The sequence below is a fragment of the Girardinichthys multiradiatus genome, chromosome 1 (assembly GCF_021462225.1).
Source record: "Girardinichthys multiradiatus isolate DD_20200921_A chromosome 1, DD_fGirMul_XY1, whole genome shotgun sequence".
Classification (NCBI taxonomy): domain Eukaryota; kingdom Metazoa; phylum Chordata; class Actinopteri; order Cyprinodontiformes; family Goodeidae; genus Girardinichthys; species Girardinichthys multiradiatus.
In genome coordinates this window covers 23459907-23487106 of record NC_061794.1, presented here as the reverse complement: position 1 = coordinate 23487106, position 27200 = coordinate 23459907, and the positions used below count along the sequence as shown (strand labels likewise).

At 37.9% G+C, this 27200-nt stretch overlaps 2 protein-coding genes across 4 annotated transcripts; one reads left to right on the top strand and one right to left on the bottom strand.

Annotated features, from left to right (window-relative positions):
• srpk1a (SRSF protein kinase 1a) lies at positions 1-23669 on the top strand. 3 transcript variants are annotated; one of them, XM_047368777.1, is made up of 17 exons: positions 1-140; positions 739-793; positions 6965-7092; positions 7375-7483; positions 7641-7728; positions 10169-10256; positions 10637-10743; positions 13857-14022; positions 14108-14133; positions 14228-14450; positions 14551-14925; positions 15050-15150; positions 15411-15518; positions 16283-16352; positions 17401-17493; positions 20952-21044; positions 22317-23669. In XM_047368777.1, the coding sequence occupies exons 1-17, from the start codon at positions 128-130 to the stop codon at positions 22499-22501; spliced, it is 2028 nt and encodes a 675-aa protein (XP_047224733.1). In that variant the 5' UTR covers positions 1-127; the 3' UTR covers positions 22502-23669. The 3 variants fall into 3 exon arrangements, with proteins under 3 accessions (XP_047224733.1, XP_047224750.1, XP_047224741.1); XM_047368794.1 differs by lacking the exon at positions 20952-21044; XM_047368785.1 differs by lacking the exon at positions 17401-17493 and having other exon boundaries at positions 2-140.
• A 5-nt stretch (positions 23670-23674) lies between these two features.
• On the bottom strand, positions 23675-26777 carry lhfpl5b (LHFPL tetraspan subfamily member 5b). Its single transcript, XM_047368803.1, has 3 exons — positions 26218-26777; positions 24562-24798; positions 23675-23825 (listed from the first exon to the last, which is right to left on the bottom strand). Exons 1-3 carry the CDS (start codon positions 26624-26626, stop codon positions 23815-23817), a joined length of 657 nt encoding a protein of 218 aa, XP_047224759.1. The 5' UTR covers positions 26627-26777; the 3' UTR covers positions 23675-23814.
• Between the last annotated feature and the right edge of the window lie 423 nt (positions 26778-27200).

Below are 27200 nucleotides of genomic sequence, written 5' to 3'. Positions count from 1 at the left end.
AGGTTTAAGGCTCAGGTGTGGACGTCACCGGAGAAGCGCTGCTTGTGGAAAAACGACCCAGTGCGCATGCGTGGAGCATTCGATCACTGGTGGAGTAGCTAGCTGCTAGGCTACGAACCCAGCCACCATGGAGAGGAAAGGTAAATCTTTACGCGACACCCTGCGGACCGTTTCGACTACGTAAAGCTATGCATCTGATAACTGTATATCTGGTGTCACTATTGCTGCTACGAATGTAAAGTGTGGACAAGCCGTCGTCTGTATATGTGGATTATTTCAACGCGTCTGTCACGCAGTGCGCTGGAGCGGGTTAGCTCCATTAGCTTTAGCATCAGTGTCAGGATTAACGCATTACTTTTAGCTTTCCAGCTCTTACTATATTTAACACAACCTAAACCCCTGACGCTGTGGTATATTTATGGTATGGCGTGCGATATTACTTCATGCCGAGTTGTTGCCGTGCGGCTGCCGTTGGTGGGTGATGTTAGTTAACGGGGTTTCTACATAGACTGAGGGGGGTGCACCCATACATTTTTTTTGTTGTCAATAAAGTCTGACTGCTGCTGGTTGCCATGAACACGGCATAATTCAATGCATACTTGGGTAGTTCATAACCTGTAATGCAAATGAAGTTTAAACTGAGCTTCTTTGTTTCATGCCTTTTTGTCTCGAGTGTCAGCTGCAGGTCAAAAGACAAACAAACAATGGCAACATGATTTATTTCTCCTCTCTTTTCAGTTCTGGCACTCCAGGCAAGGAAGAAGAGGGCCAAGGCAAAAAAGACCATCAAAAAGTGAGGCTTACTGTCGTTTTACGTGTCATATTTTAATATTGTGCCATAGAACATCTTATTGGCCTGTGTTTTGTCAGCTGAGTTCAGTTAAATCGTGTTGGATCCTGCGGTTTCACACTTTTACTCTCTGACGTTGACAGCATGGTTGACTGGTGTGTGAGATTTACAAATGCAACTGTCTCAGCTCATCTCATAACAATGGATCTCATACAGCTCGCTTCCACAGCTTTCTGTGTTTTGCATCTTGCCTATGTGAGTGTAGTGTTTTTTGACAGCTTTTGATCATATTTTAGTAGGGCTGCACATTTTATGAAAAACATAAAAGTGCTATGTAATTGAATATTGTGATGATGATGATATGTAGTGCGATCCAGCCACATTTTACTTACTCTTTTTTTTTTTTTTTTTCCTCCTCCTAATGACCCCCACTTTTATTTAGGGGTTTTAGCATCTTGATCACTAAGATCTAAATCTGGTGTGGACATAAAAGACAGTGAAAGTTCATCCGGCTGGCCAAAAGTATCACTGTTGATTTTTAATGCATGGCACTTGAAATATATTCACCCACCAAAGTCTTTTGCCATTGCGATGTTCCACACATTGATGATTTCACACACATATATTGTGCAGCTCTATATTTTAGCAATCATTCCATTCAGGGTGTACAATATGCTGTGCTTAAAGTAATTATGGTAGCCAAATTTTCGAAGTAGTTGTATCCAGGGCTGCAATTAACAATAATTTTGCTAATTGCTTAAAGTGCCGACTATTGTTAATATTTTAAGATTAATAATTGGATAACAAAAGTTGCTTAATAGGGGATTTTTACAGAATTTGAACTAGTTAGAGCTAAAGCTATGGCACTTGTGGGGTTCTGGATAGAGCATATTTACAGACGAAGGTTTTTCATCTTAAATGCAAAATGTATATATTTGTTTTACAGTTTTGCCTTAATTACTGCTCTCAGTGGGTTGTTCTTTCAGCTAATGGCATGTTTTACAGTCTGTATACTCTGGTTAACAAATATTTGATTATTAAATTATTTCATGATTATTTCAGTAATAGATTAATCACGATTAAAATATTAATTGTTTCAGCATTAATTGTATCAAAGCAAGTCAAACTAAAACAACATTAAGAGCTTTTAAATGATTCCAGTATCATGTTTGTAGGTTGAAAATTAAGATGAGCAGTGTTTCAAAAAGTTAAATTCTAGGGTAATTTATGTCCCTTAAATTTGAAACCTATAAATAGTTGTGACCCAAAACCATAAAAAAAGTCAAATTTCTTGAGATATTGCCATGACATGTTTAACAAATGATTTTTGAGGAATGTTCTGCCAACAAATAACAGCTAATGGTATCTTTTTTTTTTCAGACGAAAGGCTACATGGTACTGTAGAAAATGATAGTTGCACCTTGTAAAACAGTGACGGAGAATATTCTGCCTTGAAGCAAAAATAACATTCCTCCTTAATTTTTTTTAATGTAAAAATCCTGAATATTTTTTTGAAAAAGGGGTTAAAAACTTGATGAACTCTGGACCTTGCACAGAATAATTAAGCATGCTCGCATGTTAAATCAGCAGGTTTTTTCTTTTTAGCATATGCCTATATACTTCAAGTAGAATTTTAATTCATGAAATGTTTAGTTAATTAAAAAAGGATATTGTCTTTAAGTTCATTTAAATATGTTTTTGTTGGACAGGAATAGGTAAAAAAAAAAAAAAAAAAAAAGACTTTATATACTTTGTAGTTTTAATTTGCGTCACAAATGGATGAATGAATTAAAAAAACTGCAACCTTTTTTTGAGAGGTTGGGATATCCAGTAGTGTAAGAACTAATCAAGCAACTGGAGCACAAATGAGAGAAATGGGGCTCACTGATGCTTATATCTAACAGTTGGTCTCACTTGTCTGGGTTCCATATCTTTCATTGTTCTGCGTCATGTTCATGAGCATAAAGTGACACCTATTTTGATTATATTTAGGCCAATTTTTTTTTTTTTTTTTATTGGCTTGAAATAAATCAACTATGTCCCCTTCTAAGAAAACTGTCAGGATATGATGTGTTTTAACAATGTCTCACGTGTAGCTGAAAACAAACTGGTGAAGAATCGACATGTCCAACTGATTTTTTTGGTGCATCTTACAATCTAATAATCCTAACGGCACTAGTGACATCCTACAGAGTGTTATGTAACAGCCTGAGCTATATTTAAAACTAGAGAACGAAGAAACCCACATCAGCCTATTGAAGCATGGTGTTTCACTGAAAACGGTTATCTTAGAAAATACTTGGATCAACAACTCGGATCCTCATGGATCAAGCTAGCATGGCATTACAGTAGAGATGCTAAGAGATATTTTTTTAAATTTTACTTTTAGACACATTTTTTGATAGATCTAAATAGCAATTTTGATTTAAAAAAATGTGAAGTTATTTCATTTCAATGTTCATTTGAAGTTTATTTTTTAAAAGCCAAGTTTGGCATAGATTTAAGACACATTAAAGTATGAGATGTAGGTATAAAGTAAAAAGTAAGGTTGGAAAAACCCCAAATAAAATTAAGATATTTTTTTTTTGATTGTCTTTTTAACATTAAAAAAAATCTCTTAGTACTTAGTTTGGTGTAAAGTCGGGTGTGCTGAAGTTGAAACAAAATTTGTTTCTATGAATCCCTTTTTGTATATAAAACGGCACAATGAAGATTGTGATATTTCTATGCAACATGGGCATAATTTGTACTGATTGATTCTAGTCTAAACGTTTCCTAAAACATTTATTCAGTGGAAAATGTGGCAGGAAGAAAATGTTTTTCACTAGTTCATCCAGCTGCTTAAAGAACCTAGGGGGTATTTGTCTTTTCTGTTGGCTCATCATTGACCCCTGAGTGTCTTCACGTCTGTCCCAAACTTCAGATTCTTTCTGCTTTTGGAAACTTTTTCAGCATTTTATAATCCAGCTCCTTCATCACTGAAACAGATGTTTTGTGCGCCATGATTGTTTTGAAGCCACATCGGGGACGAAGGCGACAATTGACTGGTGCAGAACTCTGACATAAGCAGCACACATATGTGCACAACACCTTTGCTGGCTTCAGCAGTTCAGATACTGCATAATAAACAGAACCATGGATGTTTATAGAGCCCATTACATATCTGTCATATATGTACAGAGTGTGCAGTATAAACTTGTGCCAGGCTGCCCTTTTAAATTGCAATTATTGCATCATGGCAGTATTGGTCTGGGCTGTATTAACATTGCAAAGGACTGTTTGGAGTGGATTAATTGTGGGCTAATATAAATAAGTTTCATTGATTTACACTGTGTGTGTTTAGTGTAATATTCGGCCTGTTCGATGTTGTCTCACTGCAGCAGATGTCCACACTGACACACATTTGGAAGTTCCCAAGATGTTAAAGGTCACAGAGAGGATTGGAAGCACACGAGAGAGAGGGAGTAGCACGATGAAAATCTGGATTTATCATTACTGATTATTTTTAGAATATAATTTAGCCCTAACTAGTGCATCAGTTAATATTGTAAATGCCAGATTCCTGGGGAAAAACAAGACTGGACCAAATGAAGTACTGGACCATACAGCTACTTCCATGCTTAAAGTGATTACACTGCAGCCCAGTTTTAGGATATTATTCAACAATGAACTTGTCTTCTTCAGTGCCACTCAAAATTGGAGATTTTATTCTCAGCTGTGGATGAAAAAATGCGAAGCCTGGGTTTTAAGTTGATAAGAGGAACATTCATATATGAGACCATACTGAGTGGCTGAGTAAAACATATTTTTGCTTCTGTAGCTGAAATAATCACTCTTCTCAGTTTTGTATAATCACTGTAAAAAAATCTAATTATATTAAAATGTCATATCTGCTACATTGTATTTTACCTTCAGTATTTTACCCTTAACAGGGAATGTTGAGAAGAGAATACAATGTAGTAGAATTTATGAACTTCATGTATACATTTTAGGGTATTTAAGTGTTGGTTGTACTCTTGTTCAGTTGTGCCGGCTTGTTTGAACAAATAACTTGATAAAGAGTAGTAAGGACAGAATATTTGAAGTCTTTCTTTCTGATTTCCAACCACCAGTTTGACAGAAACTGAACCTGCCAGCGTCGTATTTGAGCGACTCTCCTCTCTCTCCAGTTTTTCCTTTTTATAGTTACAATTGGTAACTAATCAACCTTTTCTATGTTTTACCTGTTAACATTCATATATCACTTACACTACAGTACATATTTGAATTTCGTCTGTTTTAATGAGGTATTAGGGTTCTTAGGCAGTCTGTATGAAATTAGTTTTTGTAGTATTCATCCAGGTCAGGATAAAATGTTTTTGTTTTCTTTAAACTTTCTTTTCTTAAGTCCAGATAAAATAAAAAAAAAAGGTTTATCCACATCAACCTATTCTTCATGTCACTTTTCTAACCATAATGACGAGAACCTGCAGACACAGGTGCACTCTTACAGCAGATGGTACCTCAGATGATAGGAAACATTTTGTGTACAGGTTTTTCCATGATGCATGAAGCTTACAAATATTACAATCTAAACATAGTAGACATTTGTTGTTTATTTTGTATTTATTATTTTGTCTTATTCTATTTAACCAGACGAGAGACTGAAATGTAATCAGATGTATAAAGGGGTTCGGCCAAGATGACCGCAGTTCATGAAGACTAAAATGGAGCACACAAGTTATACACATTATAAAAACCTATCTTTACACACAGATTTCCAGAAACCTTGGAAATAGATTGTAATATTATTGACTTTGAATGGGAAAGTTGAATGAACCCAGAAGACTGACTTTATATTGTTGTAATTTTCTGCTTTGCAACTGTACGGGGAAACTGTGGCTTAGTGGGAACATTGGTCATCTTGCAATCCAAAGGTTGTGGGTTCAGTTCCAGTTTCCAGTTGCTGGGCGAGGTGTTAAGCTACAAGGTGTATGAATGTATGCGTGTTTGTGAGTGCAGTTGGGTGAATGTGGCTCTAGTGTAAAGCACTTTGAGTGGTCGTTATGACTGGGAAAGTGTTATGTAAATTTAGTCCATTTTTCATTAAAACAAAACTAAATTACAATCATACTCAATATAAGTAAAATCTTCTACATGCATTTACAGCCTTTGGTTTGGGCAAATTTTTCTTGCTGCTGTTAGTCCTCTAGCTTTGCCTACTAAACAAAGATTTGCTTTGTGGTTTAGTTAAACTAGGCGTTTAAAATAACTAATGTTCCAGTGCAACTGTTTTTGCTTCTCGGTCACCTGCCTTTTATGCTCTGTTCTTCTTTTTTTTTTTTTTTACAGCTTGTTATTTACCACTTGTCTAATCTTCAGTTTGATTTCAAACATTTAAAAAGTCCAAGCAGGAACTTGTGTTTATTTCATTGTAGGCCCACAAGTATTTTTGTCTCCCTAATACAAGAAAAACAGACATTCTGAGTCTTTTTCATATTCGCTCAATACAGCCAGCACAGGTGTTATTGTGATAATGTTGGTTTTAATCTACAGGATATGAGTTTATTTTAAAGTTTATTTATTGGGAAAACAGATAATCACAAAATTAATCTTTTTATTTATTTATTTTTTTAATGAGGATAAACCAAACTAACACTACAGCAAAGACGGCACAATAAAACGTTGTTTAACATAAAGCACCACAGGTTCAGAAGGCTGGTTTTTGGCCTTTTTAAAAACCAAAACAAACTGTGGACGTTTCATTTATGCTCTTTGATTGCACCATTTTATGTTACAGCGGATATTTCATTGACAAATTAGTTTAAGCCTAATTTTAAATTAGTGCTACTAGGTTATGGAAAAAACTGTTATTTTGACCAAATTGAAAATTGCCATTATTAATTAAACATTATTACTCACTAAGTTTGCAAACCCTTTGTATTCTTTGCTCATTATAAAACAGGAGTGTGCTAGTAAAGTGGAATGTGCCAAAAATAAATCAATATTTTTGTTGATTTATGTTGTTGTGATCAGATATTTAGAATACTGTTTTTGTTTTTTTTGTTTCTAATTCACAGAAATTCAGTTCATTAGTGTATTTGAAATTAATTTTTTTTTTTTATTTGTACGTAAACACAAATTACAGAAGAAGCCCTGTTCTTAAAGTAGTTTTGTGTTTTTTCCGTTCATCAGACAGCCACCAAATGTTCGATCTCGACAACCACCACAACAAGAAAGCCCACCTCAGGAGCCGGAGGAACCTGAGGAGATTCTGGGCTCGGATGACGAGGAGCAGGAGGACCCCAATGACTACTGCAAAGGTGAGTCCTGTGTTAATGCACTAGATTCCAGTTGCTCTGGGAAAACAAATTCAGTATTTAATAAAATCATTAGTGTGTTTTCCAGGTAACAAACATCCACAAAGCATTGTTGGTTGCTTATTAACTCAGTGTGGAAAGTTGGGTTGTGGAGGAGCTCGTTTGACATTAGCCAAATGGTTGCCTTGGTTAATTTTTAGCCAGTTATCACACTGTGTGCACTTGTGCTTCCTGTCTTTTGTTTCTGTTGAACTGTTCAATCAGAGGTATTTTCTTCTGTTTTAGGTGGCTACCATCATGTAAAGGTAGGAGACCTTTATAATGGGAAATACCATGTAATCCGCAAACTGGGATGGGGACATTTCTCAACCGTGTGGCTCGCCTGGGACATCCAGTATGAAAAAAACATTTTCACCTTCTTTGTACTGCAGGCTTTTCTGTTTTTTTATTTTATTTTTTTTTTTTTAAGATCCTGTATTTTTTTCTACAGTTTTTACTTGTGTCTGTACGTTGCTTCCTGTTAGCCAACATTACTTGCATTGTTATTGCAGGGTTAAAAGGTTTGTTGCAATGAAGGTGGTGAAGAGCGCAGAGCACTACACTGAGACGGCTGTGGATGAGATCAAACTCCTTAAATCTGTAAGTTGCAGAGTTGACTAAAAAATGAGCACATGAACACAAGGACAGCAATAAATGTCCAGCTGCGTCTTGCAATAACATTTGTGTGAACACTTGCAGCTTCCATGTGTAAAAACAGAGGTTGGAGAAATGTGTACACACAGATTTTGAATTCAGTTACGCCTGTTTCGGAAACAGATAGACAAAAGGATCGTTTTGTTCCAGTGAAGCTGGAAAGTTGGACAAATTGTTCCTTCTACGATCAGTGACTTCTAAACATGTTTTAAAATAACAAATGTCACTTTGCTTTGCTTTCAGAATTGTAGTGAATACATTGGAGACCAATATTAATCACAACTGGGTGATACTCCAAGCTGGACTAGGCTGAAGGGACCATTTATAGTAAAAAGAACACTGGGGATGTGAATTCCTATTTATTGTTCCAACATATATAAATTTGTCATTTCACATATATTTAAAATGGATTCATAAAATTGTATTCATCCTGTCTTGGATGATATTTGTGAAGTTCATCTTCCTTCAGATGAGCACTTGGGATAATGCAGTATCTGTCATATGTCTTGACATCCAAGCAGCAGCTGGAGTTTGCATAGAAAGCAGTGGATTTCCTTGATCAGTAATGTCTCCCCAACAGCCTGTGTTCGGTCTCCATAGTAACCAGCAGTTGTACTGTCCAGTGGGTGGTGCTAGTTCCCACTACCTCTATTACAGCTTTAGGTTTTAACTTGGATGTGCAGTGCAGCCCTAGGAGATACTGTTGAAACTGGATATTTACCTACACTGTATAAAAAACCTCATAGCCTTATTTTCGTCAGTATCTGACGGTAAAAGAAACTAAACGTTCCTGTTTTTAAGATGGTTAGGATTATCAAACTTATATCTGTTTGCTAAATGACAAAATAATCTGAATTTTCTTTTTACCATCATCAAATTCAGAAATTAGCATGTATTTCGTTAGTATTTGGTAGCATTGACTTTAAACTGTGTGATTTTGGTCAAACATTGTGGGTCAGCTTCCACAAGCTTCTCACAATAGTTTGTTGAAATTTCGGTCCATTCCTCCAGACAGAACTGGTTTAACTGAGTCAGGTTTGTAGGCTGCCTCACTTACTCACTCTCTCGCGTGCACACACACACACACACACACACACACACACACACACACACACATATATACACACACACACACCTTTTCAGCTCTGCCCTCGAATTTTCCATGGTGAGGCTTGTTGTATATTCTTAAATCCCATTGGTGCCCAAGCATTAACTTCCTGGCTGATGTCTTGAAACGTTGCTTCAGTGTATCCACATATTGTTCTTCCCTCATGATACCATCTGTGAAATGCACCAGTCCCCCAAATCATGATGCTCCTGCACCCTTACTTCACAGTTGGGATGGTGTTCTCAGGCTTGCGAGCTTCCCCCTTTTTCCTCCAAATGTAATGTTAAAAATGTATTTCTGGACTGATTGTTGTAGATTTCCATGGTTTTTGTACTTTCATATAATTGTTTAAAATACATAAAGGTAGTGGCTTCAAGCATCTGGAAAAATGTTCACCTGGGGTGACTATCTTGAAAAGTTTCCTTTGATTCTTCTGGTATGACACAAGGAAGGAGTGTGGTTGGGGTGTTGCATCGAAATACATCCACATGCGTGGCTGTGAAGAAATCAGATGTCAAACTAACCTATTAGAAGCTCACAAATCCATGAAATCATCATATTGACCCTCTTAAATTGTTCAAAGCCATAGTAAACTTAGTGCATGCAAACCTCTGAATTTCTGCAGTCCTTAAACTCTAGTTTCACTTCCAGCTTGTCTTCTTTTCCATCATTTAGATCTACGTCATCAGCTTCACACTGAAACCACAGGTCTACAGAACACCTGCTCATAGACACCATTGTTATTGCATAACCCTGCTTACAGATTATACATTTGTTTGTACAGATTTCCCTGACGTCTTATTGTTTTTGCCAACTAGCTGCATACACTGGTGCAAAATCTTTGAAACCAATGGCCACATGGCCTCCACCCGTGATGTAAACACTTCCCTATTTCTAAAATGTTATTTCATTGTTCATGGCATCAAAGTCTTTTCAATAATAAACAAAAGAAGGAACAGCAAACCTGTTTTGATACAGTGTAATCATATTCAGCTTAATTGGCCAAAATTGTGTGCAGAGGGAAGGACGGTTTCACACGTTCTCAGCATACAGACATTAAGTTTAGGTATATAAACTTTGGAGGGATTAAAATAAACCCAATATTGTTTCCTTTCTGACTACTCTGGCTGGAAGGTGTTCATCAGAGAGACAGCCTGGAAGAAGAAACAGTCTTTGCGGCAGCTGGATTTTGCAAATAGCTCTCTGTAGTGCCAACTCTTTAGTATGAGTAAATGGTGAGGTTGTTTTGATTGCATTGTGACATTCTCTCATCTTCAGGTAAGAAACTCAGACCCCGACGATCCAAAGCGTGAGATGGTGGTCCAGCTACTAGACGACTTCAAGATCTCTGGTGTCAACGGCACTCGTATCCTTCACAGCAGAATATGACATCCTGTTTTTAAATTATGTTTTGAGTAGTGAAAGTGCTTCTTAATAAAGATGAAACCTTACTTCCCAAAAACATGTTGTGGGGAATAAGGAGTCATTATTTGATTTAAGTGTAACAGCTTAAAGAGCAGGGCATTGGTGTAACAAGTGGAGCTATGCGTGACCCAAAAGGACCTCCATGCATCAGAGCAGACTGGCAGAGTAAGATCCCCTGAATGCCACAGAGGGATTGCTGCAGCTGTAATCCGAGAGCCCCTTTTTTCTGGATAACCAATGCTCATGAATGCTCACATGCTCCCATTTTGTTGGACATTTTGTTTTCCTTACAGTGTTACTGTCTTAACTGCTGTCCTCCAGATGTCTGCATGGTATTTGAGGTGTTGGGACATCACTTGTTAAAATGGATTATTAAGTCAAATTACCAAGGGCTGCCCCTGTCTTGTGTGAAGAGCATCATTAGACAGGTAACATGAGAAGCTCAGTCACACCTCTTTAAAGCTTATGAGTCACCATGAAGGCTAAGCATTGCAGCCACAGGCTGCATGGAGGGTGAAAACCAGTCGGGGCAGAACATGTTGTGGTAACTGAGCACATATAAACTGTAGAAACATTCCTGTTAATTTGGTGATGACAAACAACAAAGAAACAAACTACTTACTTTCATATCTATCGATCGATCCAGATATATATATATATATATATATATATATATATATATATATATATATATATATATATATATATATATATATATATATATATATATGTATACACACATATATGTATATATATATATATATATATATGTATACACACATATATGTATATATATATATATATATATATATATGTATACACACATATATGTATATATATATATATATACATATATATATATGTATACACACATATATGTATATATATATATATACATATATGTGTGTGTATATATATATATATGTATAAATGTGTGTATATATATATATATATAAATGTGTGTATATATATATGTATATATATATGTAAACCAGTGCTGCGTGGATGACTGACACCTCATTAACTTCATGGAAATTTGAAGTACTTGAAATTACTATCTATCTATTCTGTAGCTCCTGTTTATGGGCTGTTGTGCTGTCAGAGCAGTTCATCATTCATGACCGACTGAAGCTTAGGCGCAAAGCAGTTGTGTATTTTAATCCCCATCCCGTTGATCGCATCTTTTTGCATTTCTTGCATTATCACATAAAATAAAGTAGGCAACGAGCTTTATTTCCTCATTTTTTTAGCACCTCCTGAACTACTCTGCAGCATGAGGCCTGTGACGTGGCTGGACCTGAAACAAAGCACATTTTTGATCAATTAGGAATGTTGCAAGTGAACTGAGGCTAAACACTGACACTGGGAAAACACTGCAAATGTCTCCAGTCACATCAGATAACATACCCTCCAGGTGATGGCAGACCTTTTCATTCAGCTCAGGTAGTGCTGTACAGCTGCATGGGTGTAGAGTGTAGGGCCTACCATGGATCCAGCGGCTCCAGAAAAGGCAAAAAACAATATTCCTGAACCAGTGATGGTCATTCAGAGCAATACATTCTGTGACCCGTTCCTTAATCTTTTTTGCCTTATTGCTGTCTCTTGAAAATCTCCTTGCGTTCGCATTTCCTCTGTAGCTTTAACTTTCTGTTTTTGACCAGTTTGCAGGGTAAACTACATGCAAATAAAAATTTTTCACAAAGGGAATTATCCGATCTGGGAAATGTCACATTTCACAGAAACACAACTTGTGTTCCACTTTTATGTTTTTTTGTGCAATCTTTTCAGAAATTAGAATTTCTTTTTTCCCATCCATATATGGAAATGATAAATTTACTAGAACTGAAACAATTACTTGAATTAATATTGAATAATTGATTATTGAAATAATTTAACTTAGTTATCGAATAATCGTTAACTGGAGTAAATAGACTCTAAAACATTACATTTGCTGAAAGAACAACCCACCTAGAGCAGTTATTAGAAAAGATTTCTACAAACATTGCATACATTTTGCATTTAAGATGAAACCCCTTCTTTTTATGTAAATGTGCTCAATCCAGACCTTTTCAAGTGGCATAGCTTTAGCTTCACCTGGTTCAAATTCTGTAAAAATCTCCTATTAAGCAGCTTTTGCTATCCAATTATTAATACATTAATCGAAAAAATAGTTGACAGATTAATGGATTAGCAAAAAATTGTTAGTTGCTGCCCTAATATTTACAAGACATGAAAACATATTCTTGCCTTGAGGGAAATGATAAAGTGTGAAATTTGAAAGGGATTTTCACCAAAAAAAGGGAGGAAAAAATAAACAAAGAAAACCAACTGCAGAGGAATATTTAAAAAATGAAATTTGTGGCATAAAAAGCTGCTGAGGGGACACAGAAAGTTAATCAATAACTTGTGTAGAAATATTTAAAAAAAAATCTAATTACTTAATACACAATGTAGCTACATTTTATGCAGTTTGCACAAACAAGACCAAAGTTCTAAAAAAAATTATTAAATATCAAGCGACCCAGCAGGTGTATTATCACTCTTCACTATTCCAACAAATACCCAAACATCTAATTTTGCAACTAACAATTAAAACTGCAATAATTTTGTGCAGGACTAAAATGTAAAACTTTTTTCACCAAACATTATTTTCCAATCCTCAATAAAATTGTTTATCTCTTGATTTCTGACTGAAGGAAGTTTGCTTGCTTTGCACCAGGACTGTTACACTACATTAATATTAGGTTCCTTTTCTAATGTTAATGGTATTTGCAGCAGTGTATTAGCAGCCAATGGGCATTGCTTCCCCTAACAGGTCAGTTGTGGGAACTGAATGCTGTTCTGTTAAATTTGCAAACCTACCATGATGAAATGTAGATTGATCAAGTTCACCTGCCTCTTCAGAAATGTACCTGCGTTGTCTATTGGTGGGTGAAAACTCCAACACCCTGACTTTCTGTGGAAAATGTCCTTCCAAACCATAAACATGTTGAAAAAACAGATTGGAACCCTCAATTAAAAAAATATAAGAAATGCTTAGAGCATTTACAGCTCGGCTGACGAAAAAGACTGGAAAGCAAGACGATAATAGGACTCTGCTAAATATTCAAACATGCTGGGATCTGGTCTTGAGATATTCCTTGGGAGCAGATGAGGACATTCCTAGTTTGTTGACTTTTGCTTTGAGTTGCACTTACTTGACACCTATCAAAGCGTTCTTCTATTTGAAGAATCTGCATAATATGAGCTACAACATTTAATTTATCTTTGAAAATACAGACACATCCTGATGATGTTTTACTGTTTCGAAATATAATGTTTCTATATTTAAAGCATATCTTGTTTTTTCAGTATGTCGGTGCCTCTTTGTCAGGATAGAAAAGTGACAGCAATGGTTTCACAGAGACATAACTTGGCATTGACTAATTTTGTCTAGTAAGAACCTGTAAAAAAATGGCGTAAAGAAAAAAGAAAAAAAGCTTCATCTTCACCCATATAATTTACAGGTGAATAATCATTTTCTTGTGGTTTATTTTTTGAGGTTCTTCAAGGTCTGGACTACCTGCACACAAAGTGCCAGATTATCCACACGGATATAAAACCAGAGAACATCCTGATGAGCGTTGATGAGCCCTATGTCCGAAAGCTTGCAGCTGAAGCTACAGAATGGCAGCGGGCCGGGGCCCCACCTCCCTCTGGCTCAGCAAGTATGACTTGACTTGCATAAGATAAAATGTAAATATTTCAGCAGACATTGTAAGAATTTGTTCTCATTTAATGTTGTCTTTACAGTAAGCACAGCACCGGCCCCAAAACAGGTATACATCCTTTATTATTGTTCACAGCCTTCTCCAGTTTCTAAAACAAATATCCAACATTTGACATCTTGTTTTCTTTCTGTATTTCTGTTAGACTGTGAAAATGTCCAAGAACAAAAAGAAGAAGTTAAAAAAGAAACAGAAGCGTCAGGCAGAGCTGCTGGAGAAGTGCATAATGGACCTGGAGGAGATGGAGAAGACCACAGAGACACGAGAGGACGACGAGGAAGATAAGGACCCACAGTCTCCCAAGGGACGAGCCTGTGCTCCTCTCAGACACGTGTCTCTTCAGGAGTTCAGAGACGACGGATCAGCGGGTAAGAAGCCAATATCACTGGAGATATTTTTGAATATAAAGGAACAAATGTTACACTGGATCAAAACTAATTTCTTTTCGTCTCTCTTATAAAACGTCAGAGCGGAGTGTGACTCCAGATAACATGAGAGTGGGACCAGACGAACTACCAGAGGCCAACTGTAATGGCCATGCAGAGGTGGAGGAGAGGCAGTCCAACTGTACAAATGAAGACCAGCACAATGGGAATGCAGAGTCTCCAGAGGAGCCACGAAAAGAGTCCCCCGTCCACCCACTGTGCAATGGCGTGGAGTCTACAGCTTTCAATGAGTTGTACTGTGAGCTGGACGGCAGAGGGGCTCACAGCAGTGGAGTAACTCGGAGACGCCTTCCTGCAGGACTGGAGGAGGGAGAACTTGAACAAAACATTTTGCACAATGAGGATGAGGAGGATGAAACTGAGTGTCATTACCGAATCCAGGAAGGCCTGAGAAACGGTCAGTCAAACATCGGCATATCAGCATGGTCTTTGAGTTTGTGTGCTTTGCAAGTGAGAGCCTTGAAGTATTGATTTAAAAAATCTATTCATGCCTTTGTGCTTCTTTTTCTGCTCTGATGCAGACAAGTTAACTGCAGGATCCCTGTTAGTTAACCCTCTCCAGCCAGGCAATGCAGAGAAGATCAAGGTCAAGATTGCAGATCTGGGAAATGCTTGCTGGGTGGTAAGTAGCTAATGATCGTAGGGATTTCCTAATTACGGATGAAATCTTGTTGCAAACAGAACATACAAGGAGGATCTAGACACAAATTTATCTATATACGAAAAAATGAATGCTTTGGTGTTTTGGATTTGCCTTTAATATAAGAAGCCGACTCTTATAAATTACATATTTTTCTCTTTGTAAAAGTTACAAATAGTTTGTAATCTCTTTATGTGGTGTGGCATACATTTTAAGGGTTTGTTTCTTTGTGTCTCTCCCAGCATAAGCACTTCACAGAAGACATTCAGACTCGACAGTACCGGTCTTTAGAGGTTCTCATTGGTGCAGGATACAGTACGCCAGCTGACATCTGGAGCACAGCCTGCATGGTGAGCGGCTGCAACGATTATTACTTAAATGCATTTGTAGTATGAAGTTTGAGATGCTCTTTTTTTTTTTTACCCGGGTAATAAAGTGAAAAATTTGCATTTCATGGATTATATTTTATATACATTTCTGGAATGTATAAATCCCTGATTGGCATGCAAGTGTACGGCATTCAAAAAGAATAAAAGAATGGTCACAGTTATAAAAATTGGTAGGGAACAATTCCTAAAATACCATCTATTTCAACAGTGGGTTGGATCTCTTATTTTTGTAGCTAACAGCTGTATTATTTAATTATTAAAAACAAGTGAGTCATTATGAAGAAAATTGTGCTACTATAATCAGTACAATATTAAAATAAGTTTCTGCCAGGATAATGTTTGTATCTTGCATTTCGGGCATTTTTATCGGTGGTTATAACAGAGTCAACGTGAGCTGTGGTTTGAGGCCAGAAGCCGTTGTTTTATTTACTGGAACAGTTTCTGATTTCCAGTCTGGCCGATGGATCTTCCTACGCTGGCCGTAAGATAGAGCTCTATAAGAGGAAAATGTAACATTCTAATAAAGTCAATTTAATTTTTACAGTTTGTCAAATGTTTCTTTTTTTATTTCATTGTTTCAGTCCTGAAATGGTTTGGGAATAAAGTAAAAAAACAATTATCTGCAGAATTTGAAAATGTATCAGTAAAATTATGAGTGGACACCTTTGTGTACATGTAGGCTGTACATCTTTTCCTGTCATAATGGTGATTCTCCTTTTCCTCAGGCCTTTGAGCTCGCCACGGGTGACTATCTGTTTGAACCTCATTCTGGTGAAGATTATTCCAGGGATGAAGGTAATGCTGGAGCTTTCTCCTCCTGTTCGTTCTCCTGTTTTATTCCCTTTTTAACTGTGCAGCATCACTGCTTTATCTGGGTGCACTTTTAAAACCTGTTTCACTGTTGAGTAAGGGTGTTGGTGGAAGGTTTTGCTTCTGCAAAAACCCTCACAGCCTTGCTCATAGTTTATTAGCTTTGATGTTTCTACTGTAAAATATTTTAATAACCAAACTGTTCACTTTAAATTATTGCGCAGTTTATATAGTATTTTGTGGTGCACTTTGCATAGATATTTACAGTATTAGCAATTAAACAAGAGAGTTCATTTCATGAATTAATGATGTTATGAAGGAACATTCCTGAGTTTATTTCCCAACCTTTCAAACCCTTTTAGTCACCCTGGAAATGGGGCACATCTCTTTACTTCATTCTCAATGCTGTCATCACTCATTCCCTATGTTTCCTTCACATCTCTTGCACGGCCTGTATGTAAATGTCAGCGTGCTGCTTTCCTTGAACCTTCTGTGCTGTAGTGATTCTGCTCTGAAATGTCAGGTATGTGCTGATGCTCAGGCTTCAGGCAGCTGTGAATGAGTTTTTTTTACTTACTGCACATTAAATATTTATCCCACCTGGCTTTTCATCACTGCTTTATTTGTTGTCTGGTATTTTGTGTCGGAGTATGTCGTTTTATTCATCTGTTTTAGTCATAATCCATTATTTGATTTTTCATTGTCTCCTAATGGTTTGAATATTCCAGAATATTTTAGTATTTGCTTGTCATCACCTAGTCCATCATCATCATCATCATCATCATCATCATCATCCATTGTGCCTAACAGATTGTTCCTCTCCTCTCCTCTCCTCTCCTCTCCTCTCCTCTCCTCTCCTCTCCTCTCCTCTCCTCTCCTCTCCTCTCCTCTCCTCTCCTCTCCTCTCCTCTCCTCTCCTCTCCTCTCCTCTCCTCTCCTCTCCTCTCCTCTCCTCTCCTCTCCTCTCCTCTCCATCATTGGGACATCCTATTCTTCTCCTACCTCCTCCTCCTGTGACGTGCCTCATTTCCAGACCACCTCGCTCTCATGATTGAGTTGCTTGGTAAAATCCCTCGCCACTATACGCTGGTTGGGAAATACTCGCAGGAATACTTCACCAAGAGAGGTACGCCACCCCTCTGTCTGTGGCTCACTCTGGGAAAGGTGGAGACGAGGACGAAAGGAGAAAGATCCTGACAGCACGCTTATGCACAGGAGGAAAAATATCAAAACGTATAAAGAAAAGGAAACATAGAAAAGTATTTCGCAAAAAAGAAAATTAAGGAAACAAAGGAAAATATAATCTAAATTTGACAATAGTCATGAAAAGGAATAAAACAATCAGGGCATACTTACTAAAAGCAGACATAATTAGTTACAGACTAGCCTCTGGCAGCTAATACTTAAAAAAACTCATGAATTACTGTATAGATATGAAAAAGTCTTTGTATATTTTTTATTGATTTAGCAACCTTCTGCTGGTCGATGTTCACTGGATTCCCATAACCTCGTTTTCCTTATACTAAACTAGAGGAAGTTCTGAAAAGATTACTAAGCCTTCAGTTGTGAAACCTGGTATGTATTAATGCATGATCAGTACCAGAGTTCCAGTTCTTCTGTTTCATAAAAGTTGAAAATTATAAAAGTTTGTAATTGCCAAGGATCGAAATGACCAACGCTCCATAAAAATACTCCTAGTTCCTTTTACATTGGTTCTGTTGGAGTGAGTTGTGCTCATTAAATATGCTGCAAAATAGTTCTGAAGAGAGGAACAAGGATCCTGTCCCATCTTTAATCTAAGTCCACACAGCACAGGCCTTGTTCTGACCCGGTATTAACATGCATGCTGGCTAATTCGCATGGAAACAAAGAAGTCTCTATGGCAATTCACACCTCACATTAAAATACATCCTGTGTTATCAGGATTAGGTTTGTTACACAGTGGGCTTTCAACACCATCAGCAGATCTTCTGATATGTTTTTACAGAAGAACAAATGCATTAAGCCTTGTTTTAACAGGTGACAGCTGCGTGCGATATGGTGGCTTCAGCAGTGACAGTCGGCACCAAAAACATTCAGAGCAAGCATCACACTAGAGAGAATGCCAGCTCACCCCAATCACACCTTAATCTATATTATCAGGCTAATCCCAATTTAGGAGAAAATGCCTTTTTTTATATTGAGTCGTCAAACAAGGAGTTTGTTAAGCCCTAAAAGAAATCTCATAATTCAAAGGTGGCCTATTATACCTTTTTAATTATTTGTGATGGGTCTATGGGCTATACAAAACATATTTCTTACATTTTTTGCACAAAACCATTCTCAGATATAAGATTTTACCTCCTCAGTTTCACCTTTTTTGAGCTCCTTTCAGAATGAGATGTTTTAGGGCTCTGTCACTTTTATGCAAATTAGCTTTATCTGGCCACGCCCCCAACCACGTGAAAACGAACCTTAAAAGACACAACAATAAGTAGTTACATTTCTGTCTGCAGATTTGCCACAAACACTAGGGACTGAATTTTTCTTCAGTCTATCTGCAAATCCTGACGTGTACTGATGTGAGTTCTCAAAGCAGTCCATAGTTAAGTGATTCACGCAAACTAGTACTGTCTTCAGCATGTGACTGGAACATTGCCCTCAAAACTAAAATGAAGCCATGAATCTCTGTTATCCCACAGCGGGAGAATGTGCATGGACACATGTGGATCTTTGCAGCCAACAACAGAACATCTGCCTTTGAGGGTAACCATAGTAAAGCGTGTGTAAGGTAAAAAAAAAACAGCCGGCGAGACATGATTCCCTACTGAAAATCAAGTGGTTGGGGTTTCGCTTCAGTTGCTAGTCAGGGGCTGGACTCAGGTAATGTTGCTAGGGGCCAGTGTGATTGTGATGTCACAATTACACAGCTTTTGAAGAAAAAATAAAACATTCATTTATAGCCAAAAAATGGCAGGATGTTTTTTTTAAAGATATTTTTTCAGCACTAGTGGCCTTTTTTTTTTTGACAGTAGGCAGACAGGAAAGAGGGGTAGAGAGAGGGGGAGACATTCGGCAAATGTCGCTGAGTCCGGGACTCGAACCCGGGACAGCTGCTTCGAGGACTGTAGCCTCTGTACATGGTCACGCACTTAACCCCTATGTCAAAGTCGGCCCGCGAATCAATTATCTATGGCCCCCTGGATGATATTTAATTACTATTAGAACCGGCCCGCAGGCCACAGCCTCCCACTGGCGTTTTGCACGCACCAACACTACATTCCCCACAATGCAATGGTAGTCCGCGAAGTCACTGTAGCGCGCACAATTGTTCATCAGCAATCACAGCAGAGATCAACTTTCAGGTACCCCTCCTCAAACATGGCTAAACGTGAGGTGGATGCTGAGAACAGGGGGTTTCAAGCCAGGTGGGAGGCAGAGTACATGTTCACGGAGGCAAAAGGCAAACCTGTGTGTCTTCTGTGTAGAAAGTTTGGCTGTAATGAAAGAATATAATGCAATATAAAGTTTATAATGCACACACTTTTATTTATGTATTCAACTTGATATTAAGAAACATACTTTGTTTTTCAAACCAATTACATTTTTTGCTGTTTGCCTGTTGAAAATGTTTCCCCTTGAGGTTACTGACAGAGCCATAACAAAATATTGCTTTATTCATTTAATTATTAAATAATGTACTCTGTGTTAGGTTTTGGTTCAATAGGCTATGTGCAATCATTTCAATATGTTTTAATAAACATTGAACCAGTCTGGCCCTTGGCTTGTAGCAAATTTGTTTTTTTGGCCCTCGGTGTATTTGACTTTGACATCCCTGCCCTACACCATCGGCGCTGCGGCAGGATGTTTTTTTTTATTGCGTTTGGATTGTTTGTAGAAGCATTAGACCCAAATGGAAGGATAAAAACGATCAAAAACGAAATTTAAATAATAGGTCCCCTATGCATTTTTCCAAATGCATGTCTTTTTAATAACCCAGCAGCAGTTTGACTCTAGAACTAGAGCAGAGGTAGGTCAGTCAGTGGTCCTTATGTGGCCCTCAGGATGATTTTCATACAAACTGCTAAACTAGTGGAGATAAATGTCCTAGACCAATGTTCCACTTGTGGCTATGAGGTAACGAGTGTGGCATCTTCAGATCCTCTCTATGAATTAAACTAAATAACAAAAATGATAATGGTGAAGTATATTTATCCTGTAGATGTTTCGAACAGATAAAAAAAGCTGTACTTACAAATATATGAAAGGCTGTTGATGCTGTTTGTCTTGTCTTTGTACTCCTTTCAATTTCCCTAGTAGAAATGCTGGTGCACTCTTGCATTGTTTATTCGTGTGTTGGGAGCTGGAAAAAAATGGGAACCACTTTCCTTGACCACCTCAGTTGTCCCTTAAGTGAAGGAAATTGTTGTCACTACAGCAATAATTTTGTGCCTCATAAAAAAAGATTGATTATTCATTGTGAGCAGTGCTGTCAGTCGGACTCCGACTCCTTTAACCCTCCACCCACACACCCAGAGTGGGCCTGACTGAGACACCCTCTGATCACATGTTTGTTTTCCTTTTCTGTTACCCACTGCTGTGTAGACCACATAGCGCTGATCATTGAGCTGCTGGGGACTGTCCCACGCAAACTCATAATGACCGGCAAATATTCCAAGGATTTTTTCACCAAGAAAGGTAAAAAGAAAGTGTCAAGATTCAATTTCTTTTTCTTTTTTTTTTAATTATTATTATTATATTGATTTTCTTTCTGTTCAATCAAATGTTTTTTGCTCAGACTGGTGACGTATTTATATTCACACATTATATTTGGAAATGGGTAAACAGGAAATTGTAACTATAAATATAATATATAATTGGGATAATTCACAGGTACAGTGCCTTGAAAAACTATATATACCTCTCGATGTTTTAACCATGTTGTCATGTTACAAGCAATGTATTCATGTATCAGTTGTAGCTCTGGCTGTATGTGTGGGATCTATGTCTTGCTGGAAGGTAAATCTCCATCGTGTTTTGCTGCCTCCAACAGGTTTTCTTTTAGGAATTGCCCCTTATGTTGCTCCTCCACTACATGATGCTGTAACCGGTGCATCCCAGCTGGGATGCTGGATTCAGGGGGATGTAATTAGTTAATTTCACACCACATGTAGAGTTTTGCATGCAGTACAAAAATTCAATTTTGCTCCAATCTGAGCAGAGTACATTTAGCCACGTTTGCCGTGTCACCTACATGGCTTTTGGAAAATGGGAACCATTTTAGCTTGTTTTGTATTTGCCACCTTTCCTTAAAGGGCAGATTTGTAACGAGCACAACTGATAGTTGTTGTATCGACAGATTCACTCACCTTAGTTGTGGCTCTTTGGAGCTTCTGCAGAGCAGAGTAAGCATTGGCCTCTTGGTGGCTTCTCAGGATGTTTTTCTTGTCCAGCTTGTCAGTTTAAGTGAACGGCCATGTCTTGATAGTTTTGGACTTGTGCTTGATATTCTTTTTCTAATCTCAGAATATAAACTGAACTTTGCTCAAACTTTCTCCCTGATCCAAATATCCCAAGTTTTTTTCTTGTAAATCTATGAAATTAGGCTAGAAATTCCTGGGGGGTTTTTTTTGTGGAAATTTACTCCTCCATGGCTCCAACACGCCGTCATAACAGACGTTATTTAAACTTTTATTTGTAAAATATTTTCATGTCATGTTTTTTTTTTTTCTCCACTTTGCATTTATGTGCTACAATTTACACTACATTATAAACTACATTTTCACGGGCTTAAATAAAATAAAACTCCAAATCTGAATAAAACTGGTTAAAGTTTGTGGTTATAACATGACAAAATGTAGGTCCAAGGGGTATAAAAACTTTTTCAAGGCTCTGTATCTGTGTCCTTTTTTTGTAGTAACATCACATTCCTTTGATGCAGCATTGCCTGTCCATGTGGTTTGTCTGCAGGGGATTTGAAACACATCACGAAGCTAAAGCCGTGGGGCCTGCTGGAGGTGTTGGTCGAGAAATACGAGTGGCCCCATGAGGAAGCAGAGTGCTTCTCTGACTTCCTACTTCCCATGCTGGAGCTGGTCCCAGAGAAAAGAGCCACGGCTGCAGAGTGCTTGCTCCACCCCTGGCTCGCTCTTTAGTGGACATGTTCAGGCGTTGCACCTCCCTTTCCTTCCCACTTCCTTAAGAGACTGCAACAGATCACTTTCCACTTTGGGCATATCAGATGGATATTTATTTCTCTTTTTGTTTCATTGTTTTGGATTTTTTTATGCTCTTGTTGAGCTGTTGCTTCTGTGTATGTTTGCTTTGTACTTGTCTGTTCTCCTCTCTGCGTGATGTTAGGAATCCAGTGGATTTATTATTTGATGTCGGCTCCAGCTGTTGTGCTCTGTTTGACCCTTCAACCAGGAGCAAAACAGTCATTGTTCTGCTTGTGAATCGTCCTTGTTTGTTACACTCCTGCACTAAAACTCAAACAAATCAAGGATATGTAGCCTTTAATTTCTTTGTTCCCTTAAAAAAGGACTTATTTTTTCCTCATACATTTCATTAGTGCTGTGTTCCTTTTTTTAAATTATTTTACCTTATATCTCACATGTAGGGGTATACAGTTTGTATTTGTAAAGTAGGTTGAGGAAGTTGCACACTGGGCTGACATTTACACTGACTGTAGTAACATTCATATATTTTCTAAGGCTCTCTTGAGTCTTTCTGACACTCATTAGGTAGGTCATATTTAGCCATAACAAACTTAATGCCACCTGGTATTTGGAAGGTAGTTAATAAAAAATGAGACTATTTGTTCTCATGGGAGGCTGGTATTCTCATTTGCTTATTACAATTCAGGTTTAGGGGGATAAAAGGTTTCAATGAGAGAAAATGTTAAAGTCCAATTTAAAGGAGGGGTGGGGAGAAAAAAATAAACTGTATATATCTGTACCAAAGAGTTTGCCTTTATGTATATTACAGTTATGTACAGTTTTTAACAAATCTTATATCTTAGCTAAAAAGATTTAGCTGGGTAGCTGTGTTTTAATAAAGCGTATGGAAGATGTTTGAGCACGGTTGTATGTATGGCCAACTGTTGAGGGATGATGTACCTGTTTTTAATTATAGTCGGTGAGAGCTGATGTGTGATGGTGTAGCGAACCGATCATATCAAAGTAAACTATTTTATCTGCAGAGACCTAAAGTTAAAACGTACAAATTACATTAGCGTCACATTCAAAAAACATACTTTGTGTGAGTTGTTAGAGAGAAACCTGTACAACACACCATTCAATAAAAACAGATCTTCATACAGTACAGAATGACTGTGTACATGTTTATTTGGAGACAGAATAAAAATATTACAGATGAATAGCACTGCAGCTTCGAAGAGAAAAAAGGTTTGATTTCACTCCATGAAACTGGGATCTTCATCATTCTTCTGTTCTGAAGATCCACAAGTTTATGACTTGTCTGTAAAAGAAAACAAGTGCTATTAAGCACTGGAAAGGGTCAGCATAATAATGTAAGAGTAATTTTGGTCATCTATAAAGGACTAAGATGAATTTGGGTTAAATATTTTTAATATGAAATATTTCAAACATGTTAGAAATTGAGCTACTTGTTTGAAAAAAAAAAAAAAGGTGGGAATATTTAGGCATTTTGCTCATTGTTGCTTCCTAAAAGATTTCTTTCATTCAAACAGTTCAGGCTGCATTTTGGTTACTATTTTCAGAACTTTCCAAAAAGTGTGTAACTGAACTTGTTTTATTAAAAAACAATTCTTAAAATTAATACATTCATCCATTTTCTACACCTGCTTCTCAGGCAGTCAATGGGAACACCCTGAACAGGTCAGAAAGACGGTCAGCTTCGTTTGAAACGCATCTAAGGGCAATTTAGATAGGCTAATTAACATGTTTGGACAGTTTGAGGAAGTCAGGGTACCAGGAATAAACCCATTAATGCACAGAGACAATTTCCTAACTTGAGACTATGCCACCAAGCTGCCCTCCATGTTGATGATTGCAACATGAGTCAAACCTCTTTGTTTTTTGGAATTTATTTGTTGTTCTGCCATGTAAAGTAATAGATTCTGAGGTTTTTCCTATTTTCTTTATAAGTTGCACTTAAACATGGATATCAGTCTACCTAGGCAGAAATTACCTGCCTAGGTAATTTCAAGTCATGCACTTTTTCAAAGCCTCACCTGGTTCATTCATCTCAAAGTCATCTGGCAATAGTTTATCCTGCCGATTACCAAGTGTGAAGGATAGTAGAGCCAGAAGAATGGCGTCCAAAATACTGATGATGGCCAGGATGTAGGCCCAGCGCATGGTGCAGTTTCCCAGGGTGTACTTATCTGTTCTCTGGCCACACATCCTCTTTACCTCCGCTGCGTTCCAGCCATCAGGGTAGATCATGCAGCCCATCGCCATCAACACAGCTAGAGAAGGGATTCAGAAATTACCAAAAAAGTGCAGTAAGTCCCTGTAGCTCATAATTTTAACCTTGATTTGAGTTCTGTTATAAATGTCAAAAAGTTCAATCCTCGCCCTCTTGTATATTTTCATCTGCATCTTTTCCCATTTTCTTTTATGTAGCTACACATTAGCTTTACATTATAAAAGGTTTTAACATAGCGGTTTTATATACTCTGGTTGGCTTGTGCAGTTTACAATCAGTTATCAGGTCACCAACACCTTATCCTGTTACATGCAACCCAATCTACCTTCAGAGGTGTCAGAGTCAGTTCTGACACCAGAAACTACGCTGACTTCCACAGTGAAGAACAATACATGAACACATGCTTCACACTTGAAACCAGAGAGGTGTGATGTTGGCTGATGATACAATTACCTTATTATCTCACACAGACACACTGCTGAGTTTCTGGGTTTAGGTAGGGACAACTAGGGTAAAGCACTGGGGTGTGACCTTTAGCTCTGGACGATACTCAGTTCTATAGACTTTCCCTGCTTTTTCATACATTTTCGTTGCAGTCCTTGTACCTGACAGCAAACTATTGTGCAATGTTTGCTTGAAAATGAGAAAACTTTACAAATGGAGGAACGAGTGTTAGGTGTTTCAGGCCTTAAGATGGCATCTAAAGTATAACAATAGGATCTAAAATTCTTGTCCTTATGAAACAGAAAACAAATTCAGCCAAGACCTGAAACAAGACCAGAAACACACATCCTTCAGTTTAACCTTTGTTATAAACCACAGCAAAGGTTTACAGCTCATAACTTCAGGATTCACCTGATTAGAAATAAAATATACTTTTATTTTTGACCTAACATTACAGATTTTAAAGAAATTGAACCAGGTTATATGTTTTCAACCGGCTGCTTGTAGCAGAGTGCCTTAAGATCCATTTTCCCTAGAATAATTTCATTGTAAGCTTTTTTTTAATTCAAAATATCGAATTATGGCCATTTTAACTTTACTCTATCCGGATCCAATTTAAGTTTATTGGTTTAAAGGAAAAAGAGAAAGCTGACATGCTATAGCGTTGCTATCTTTCTATTTTGATTCTCTGCTGAATCACCAAGCAGCAAAATAACCACTTCACACATATGAAATGAGTGGTTTGACAAACAGACAATTTTCAGGAATTGGACAGAAAACTAGTGAAAGGGTAAAGTCCAAATAACAGAAACAAACAGCACAGGATCAATAACAAAAAGCAAATCAACTCAACAAATAAACATAAACACAATGAAAGGCTAAAGAACATTCAGATATCCTAAGAACATATTTGAGATTACAAGGTCTGTCTTAGAAAAATACAATGACTCAAGACTTTTGCGTATATTTCACTGTCTTAATTGTACTGTGGTTGTGTGTAATAAAAGTGTCTGACCTGAGGCCAGCTGCATCCACGCACAAATCTTGTAGACGGTCCCTGCGTCACAGAAGAAGAACAAGCTGAAGGCCACCATCGTTCCCACCACCAGCAGCATGGAGGTCCCCACGAAGAACATGGCCGTCCTGAAGGCCGGCGACGGGATGGAGTTGAAGTCGAAGAAGCTGCCCTTGCAGATGAGCTCCGAGGTGAGCGCGTTGCCGATGCAGTATTGGAAAAGGCCGAAGTACCCGGCCTGCGGCGTGTTGACGCTGTCCCCGATCCAGTAGGGCTGGATGTAGACCACCACGGTGATGATGGCGAAGCAGATGGTGAACACGCCCCACATGACGCCGATGGCCCGGGAGTTCCTCACATAGTTGGTGTGGTAGATTTTAGCGGCCTCCTGGGCTGGAAACAGGTCCATGATGAAGGGAACAACGTTTATTTCCGACTTTCACAAACTTTAGCAAATAACCGAGTTGTTCAAAAGCTGTCTTCAGTGGCTGTAAAAAAGTTTCTTTATAGGATTGTCTTCATGTTTCTTACGTACAGCCAGCGCACATATTTTTGCTCCCGTTTCTTCTAATTTAAAGAGTAGACTGAAGTTCCAGCACCCTGGACAGCTCCTCCACCCTGCGCACGGCGAGGCTGCGCCGACGTCACAGACTGACCCACGCCTGACGGACAGCAGACTCACCTGTATGCTGGAAGTGTTGAACTTCTGCCTGTGCAGTGGTCTGTAAGTCACCTTTTTTTGTTGTTGAAATGTTGTAAAGGTGTAAATAAGCAGCAGCAATAATTATCAGGAGCCTCGCCTGATCAAGTCCTCTTTTTTTTAAGTAAAAACAAGCGAACAGAGGAATATTCGTTTTTTATCCACAAGGTAAGACGTCTGTAATAAGAAATACCGAAGAAAACAGTACACCTACAAAATAATGTTCAAACAAAAAATCAGACTGTGCAAACACACACACACACACACACACACACGCCTATAA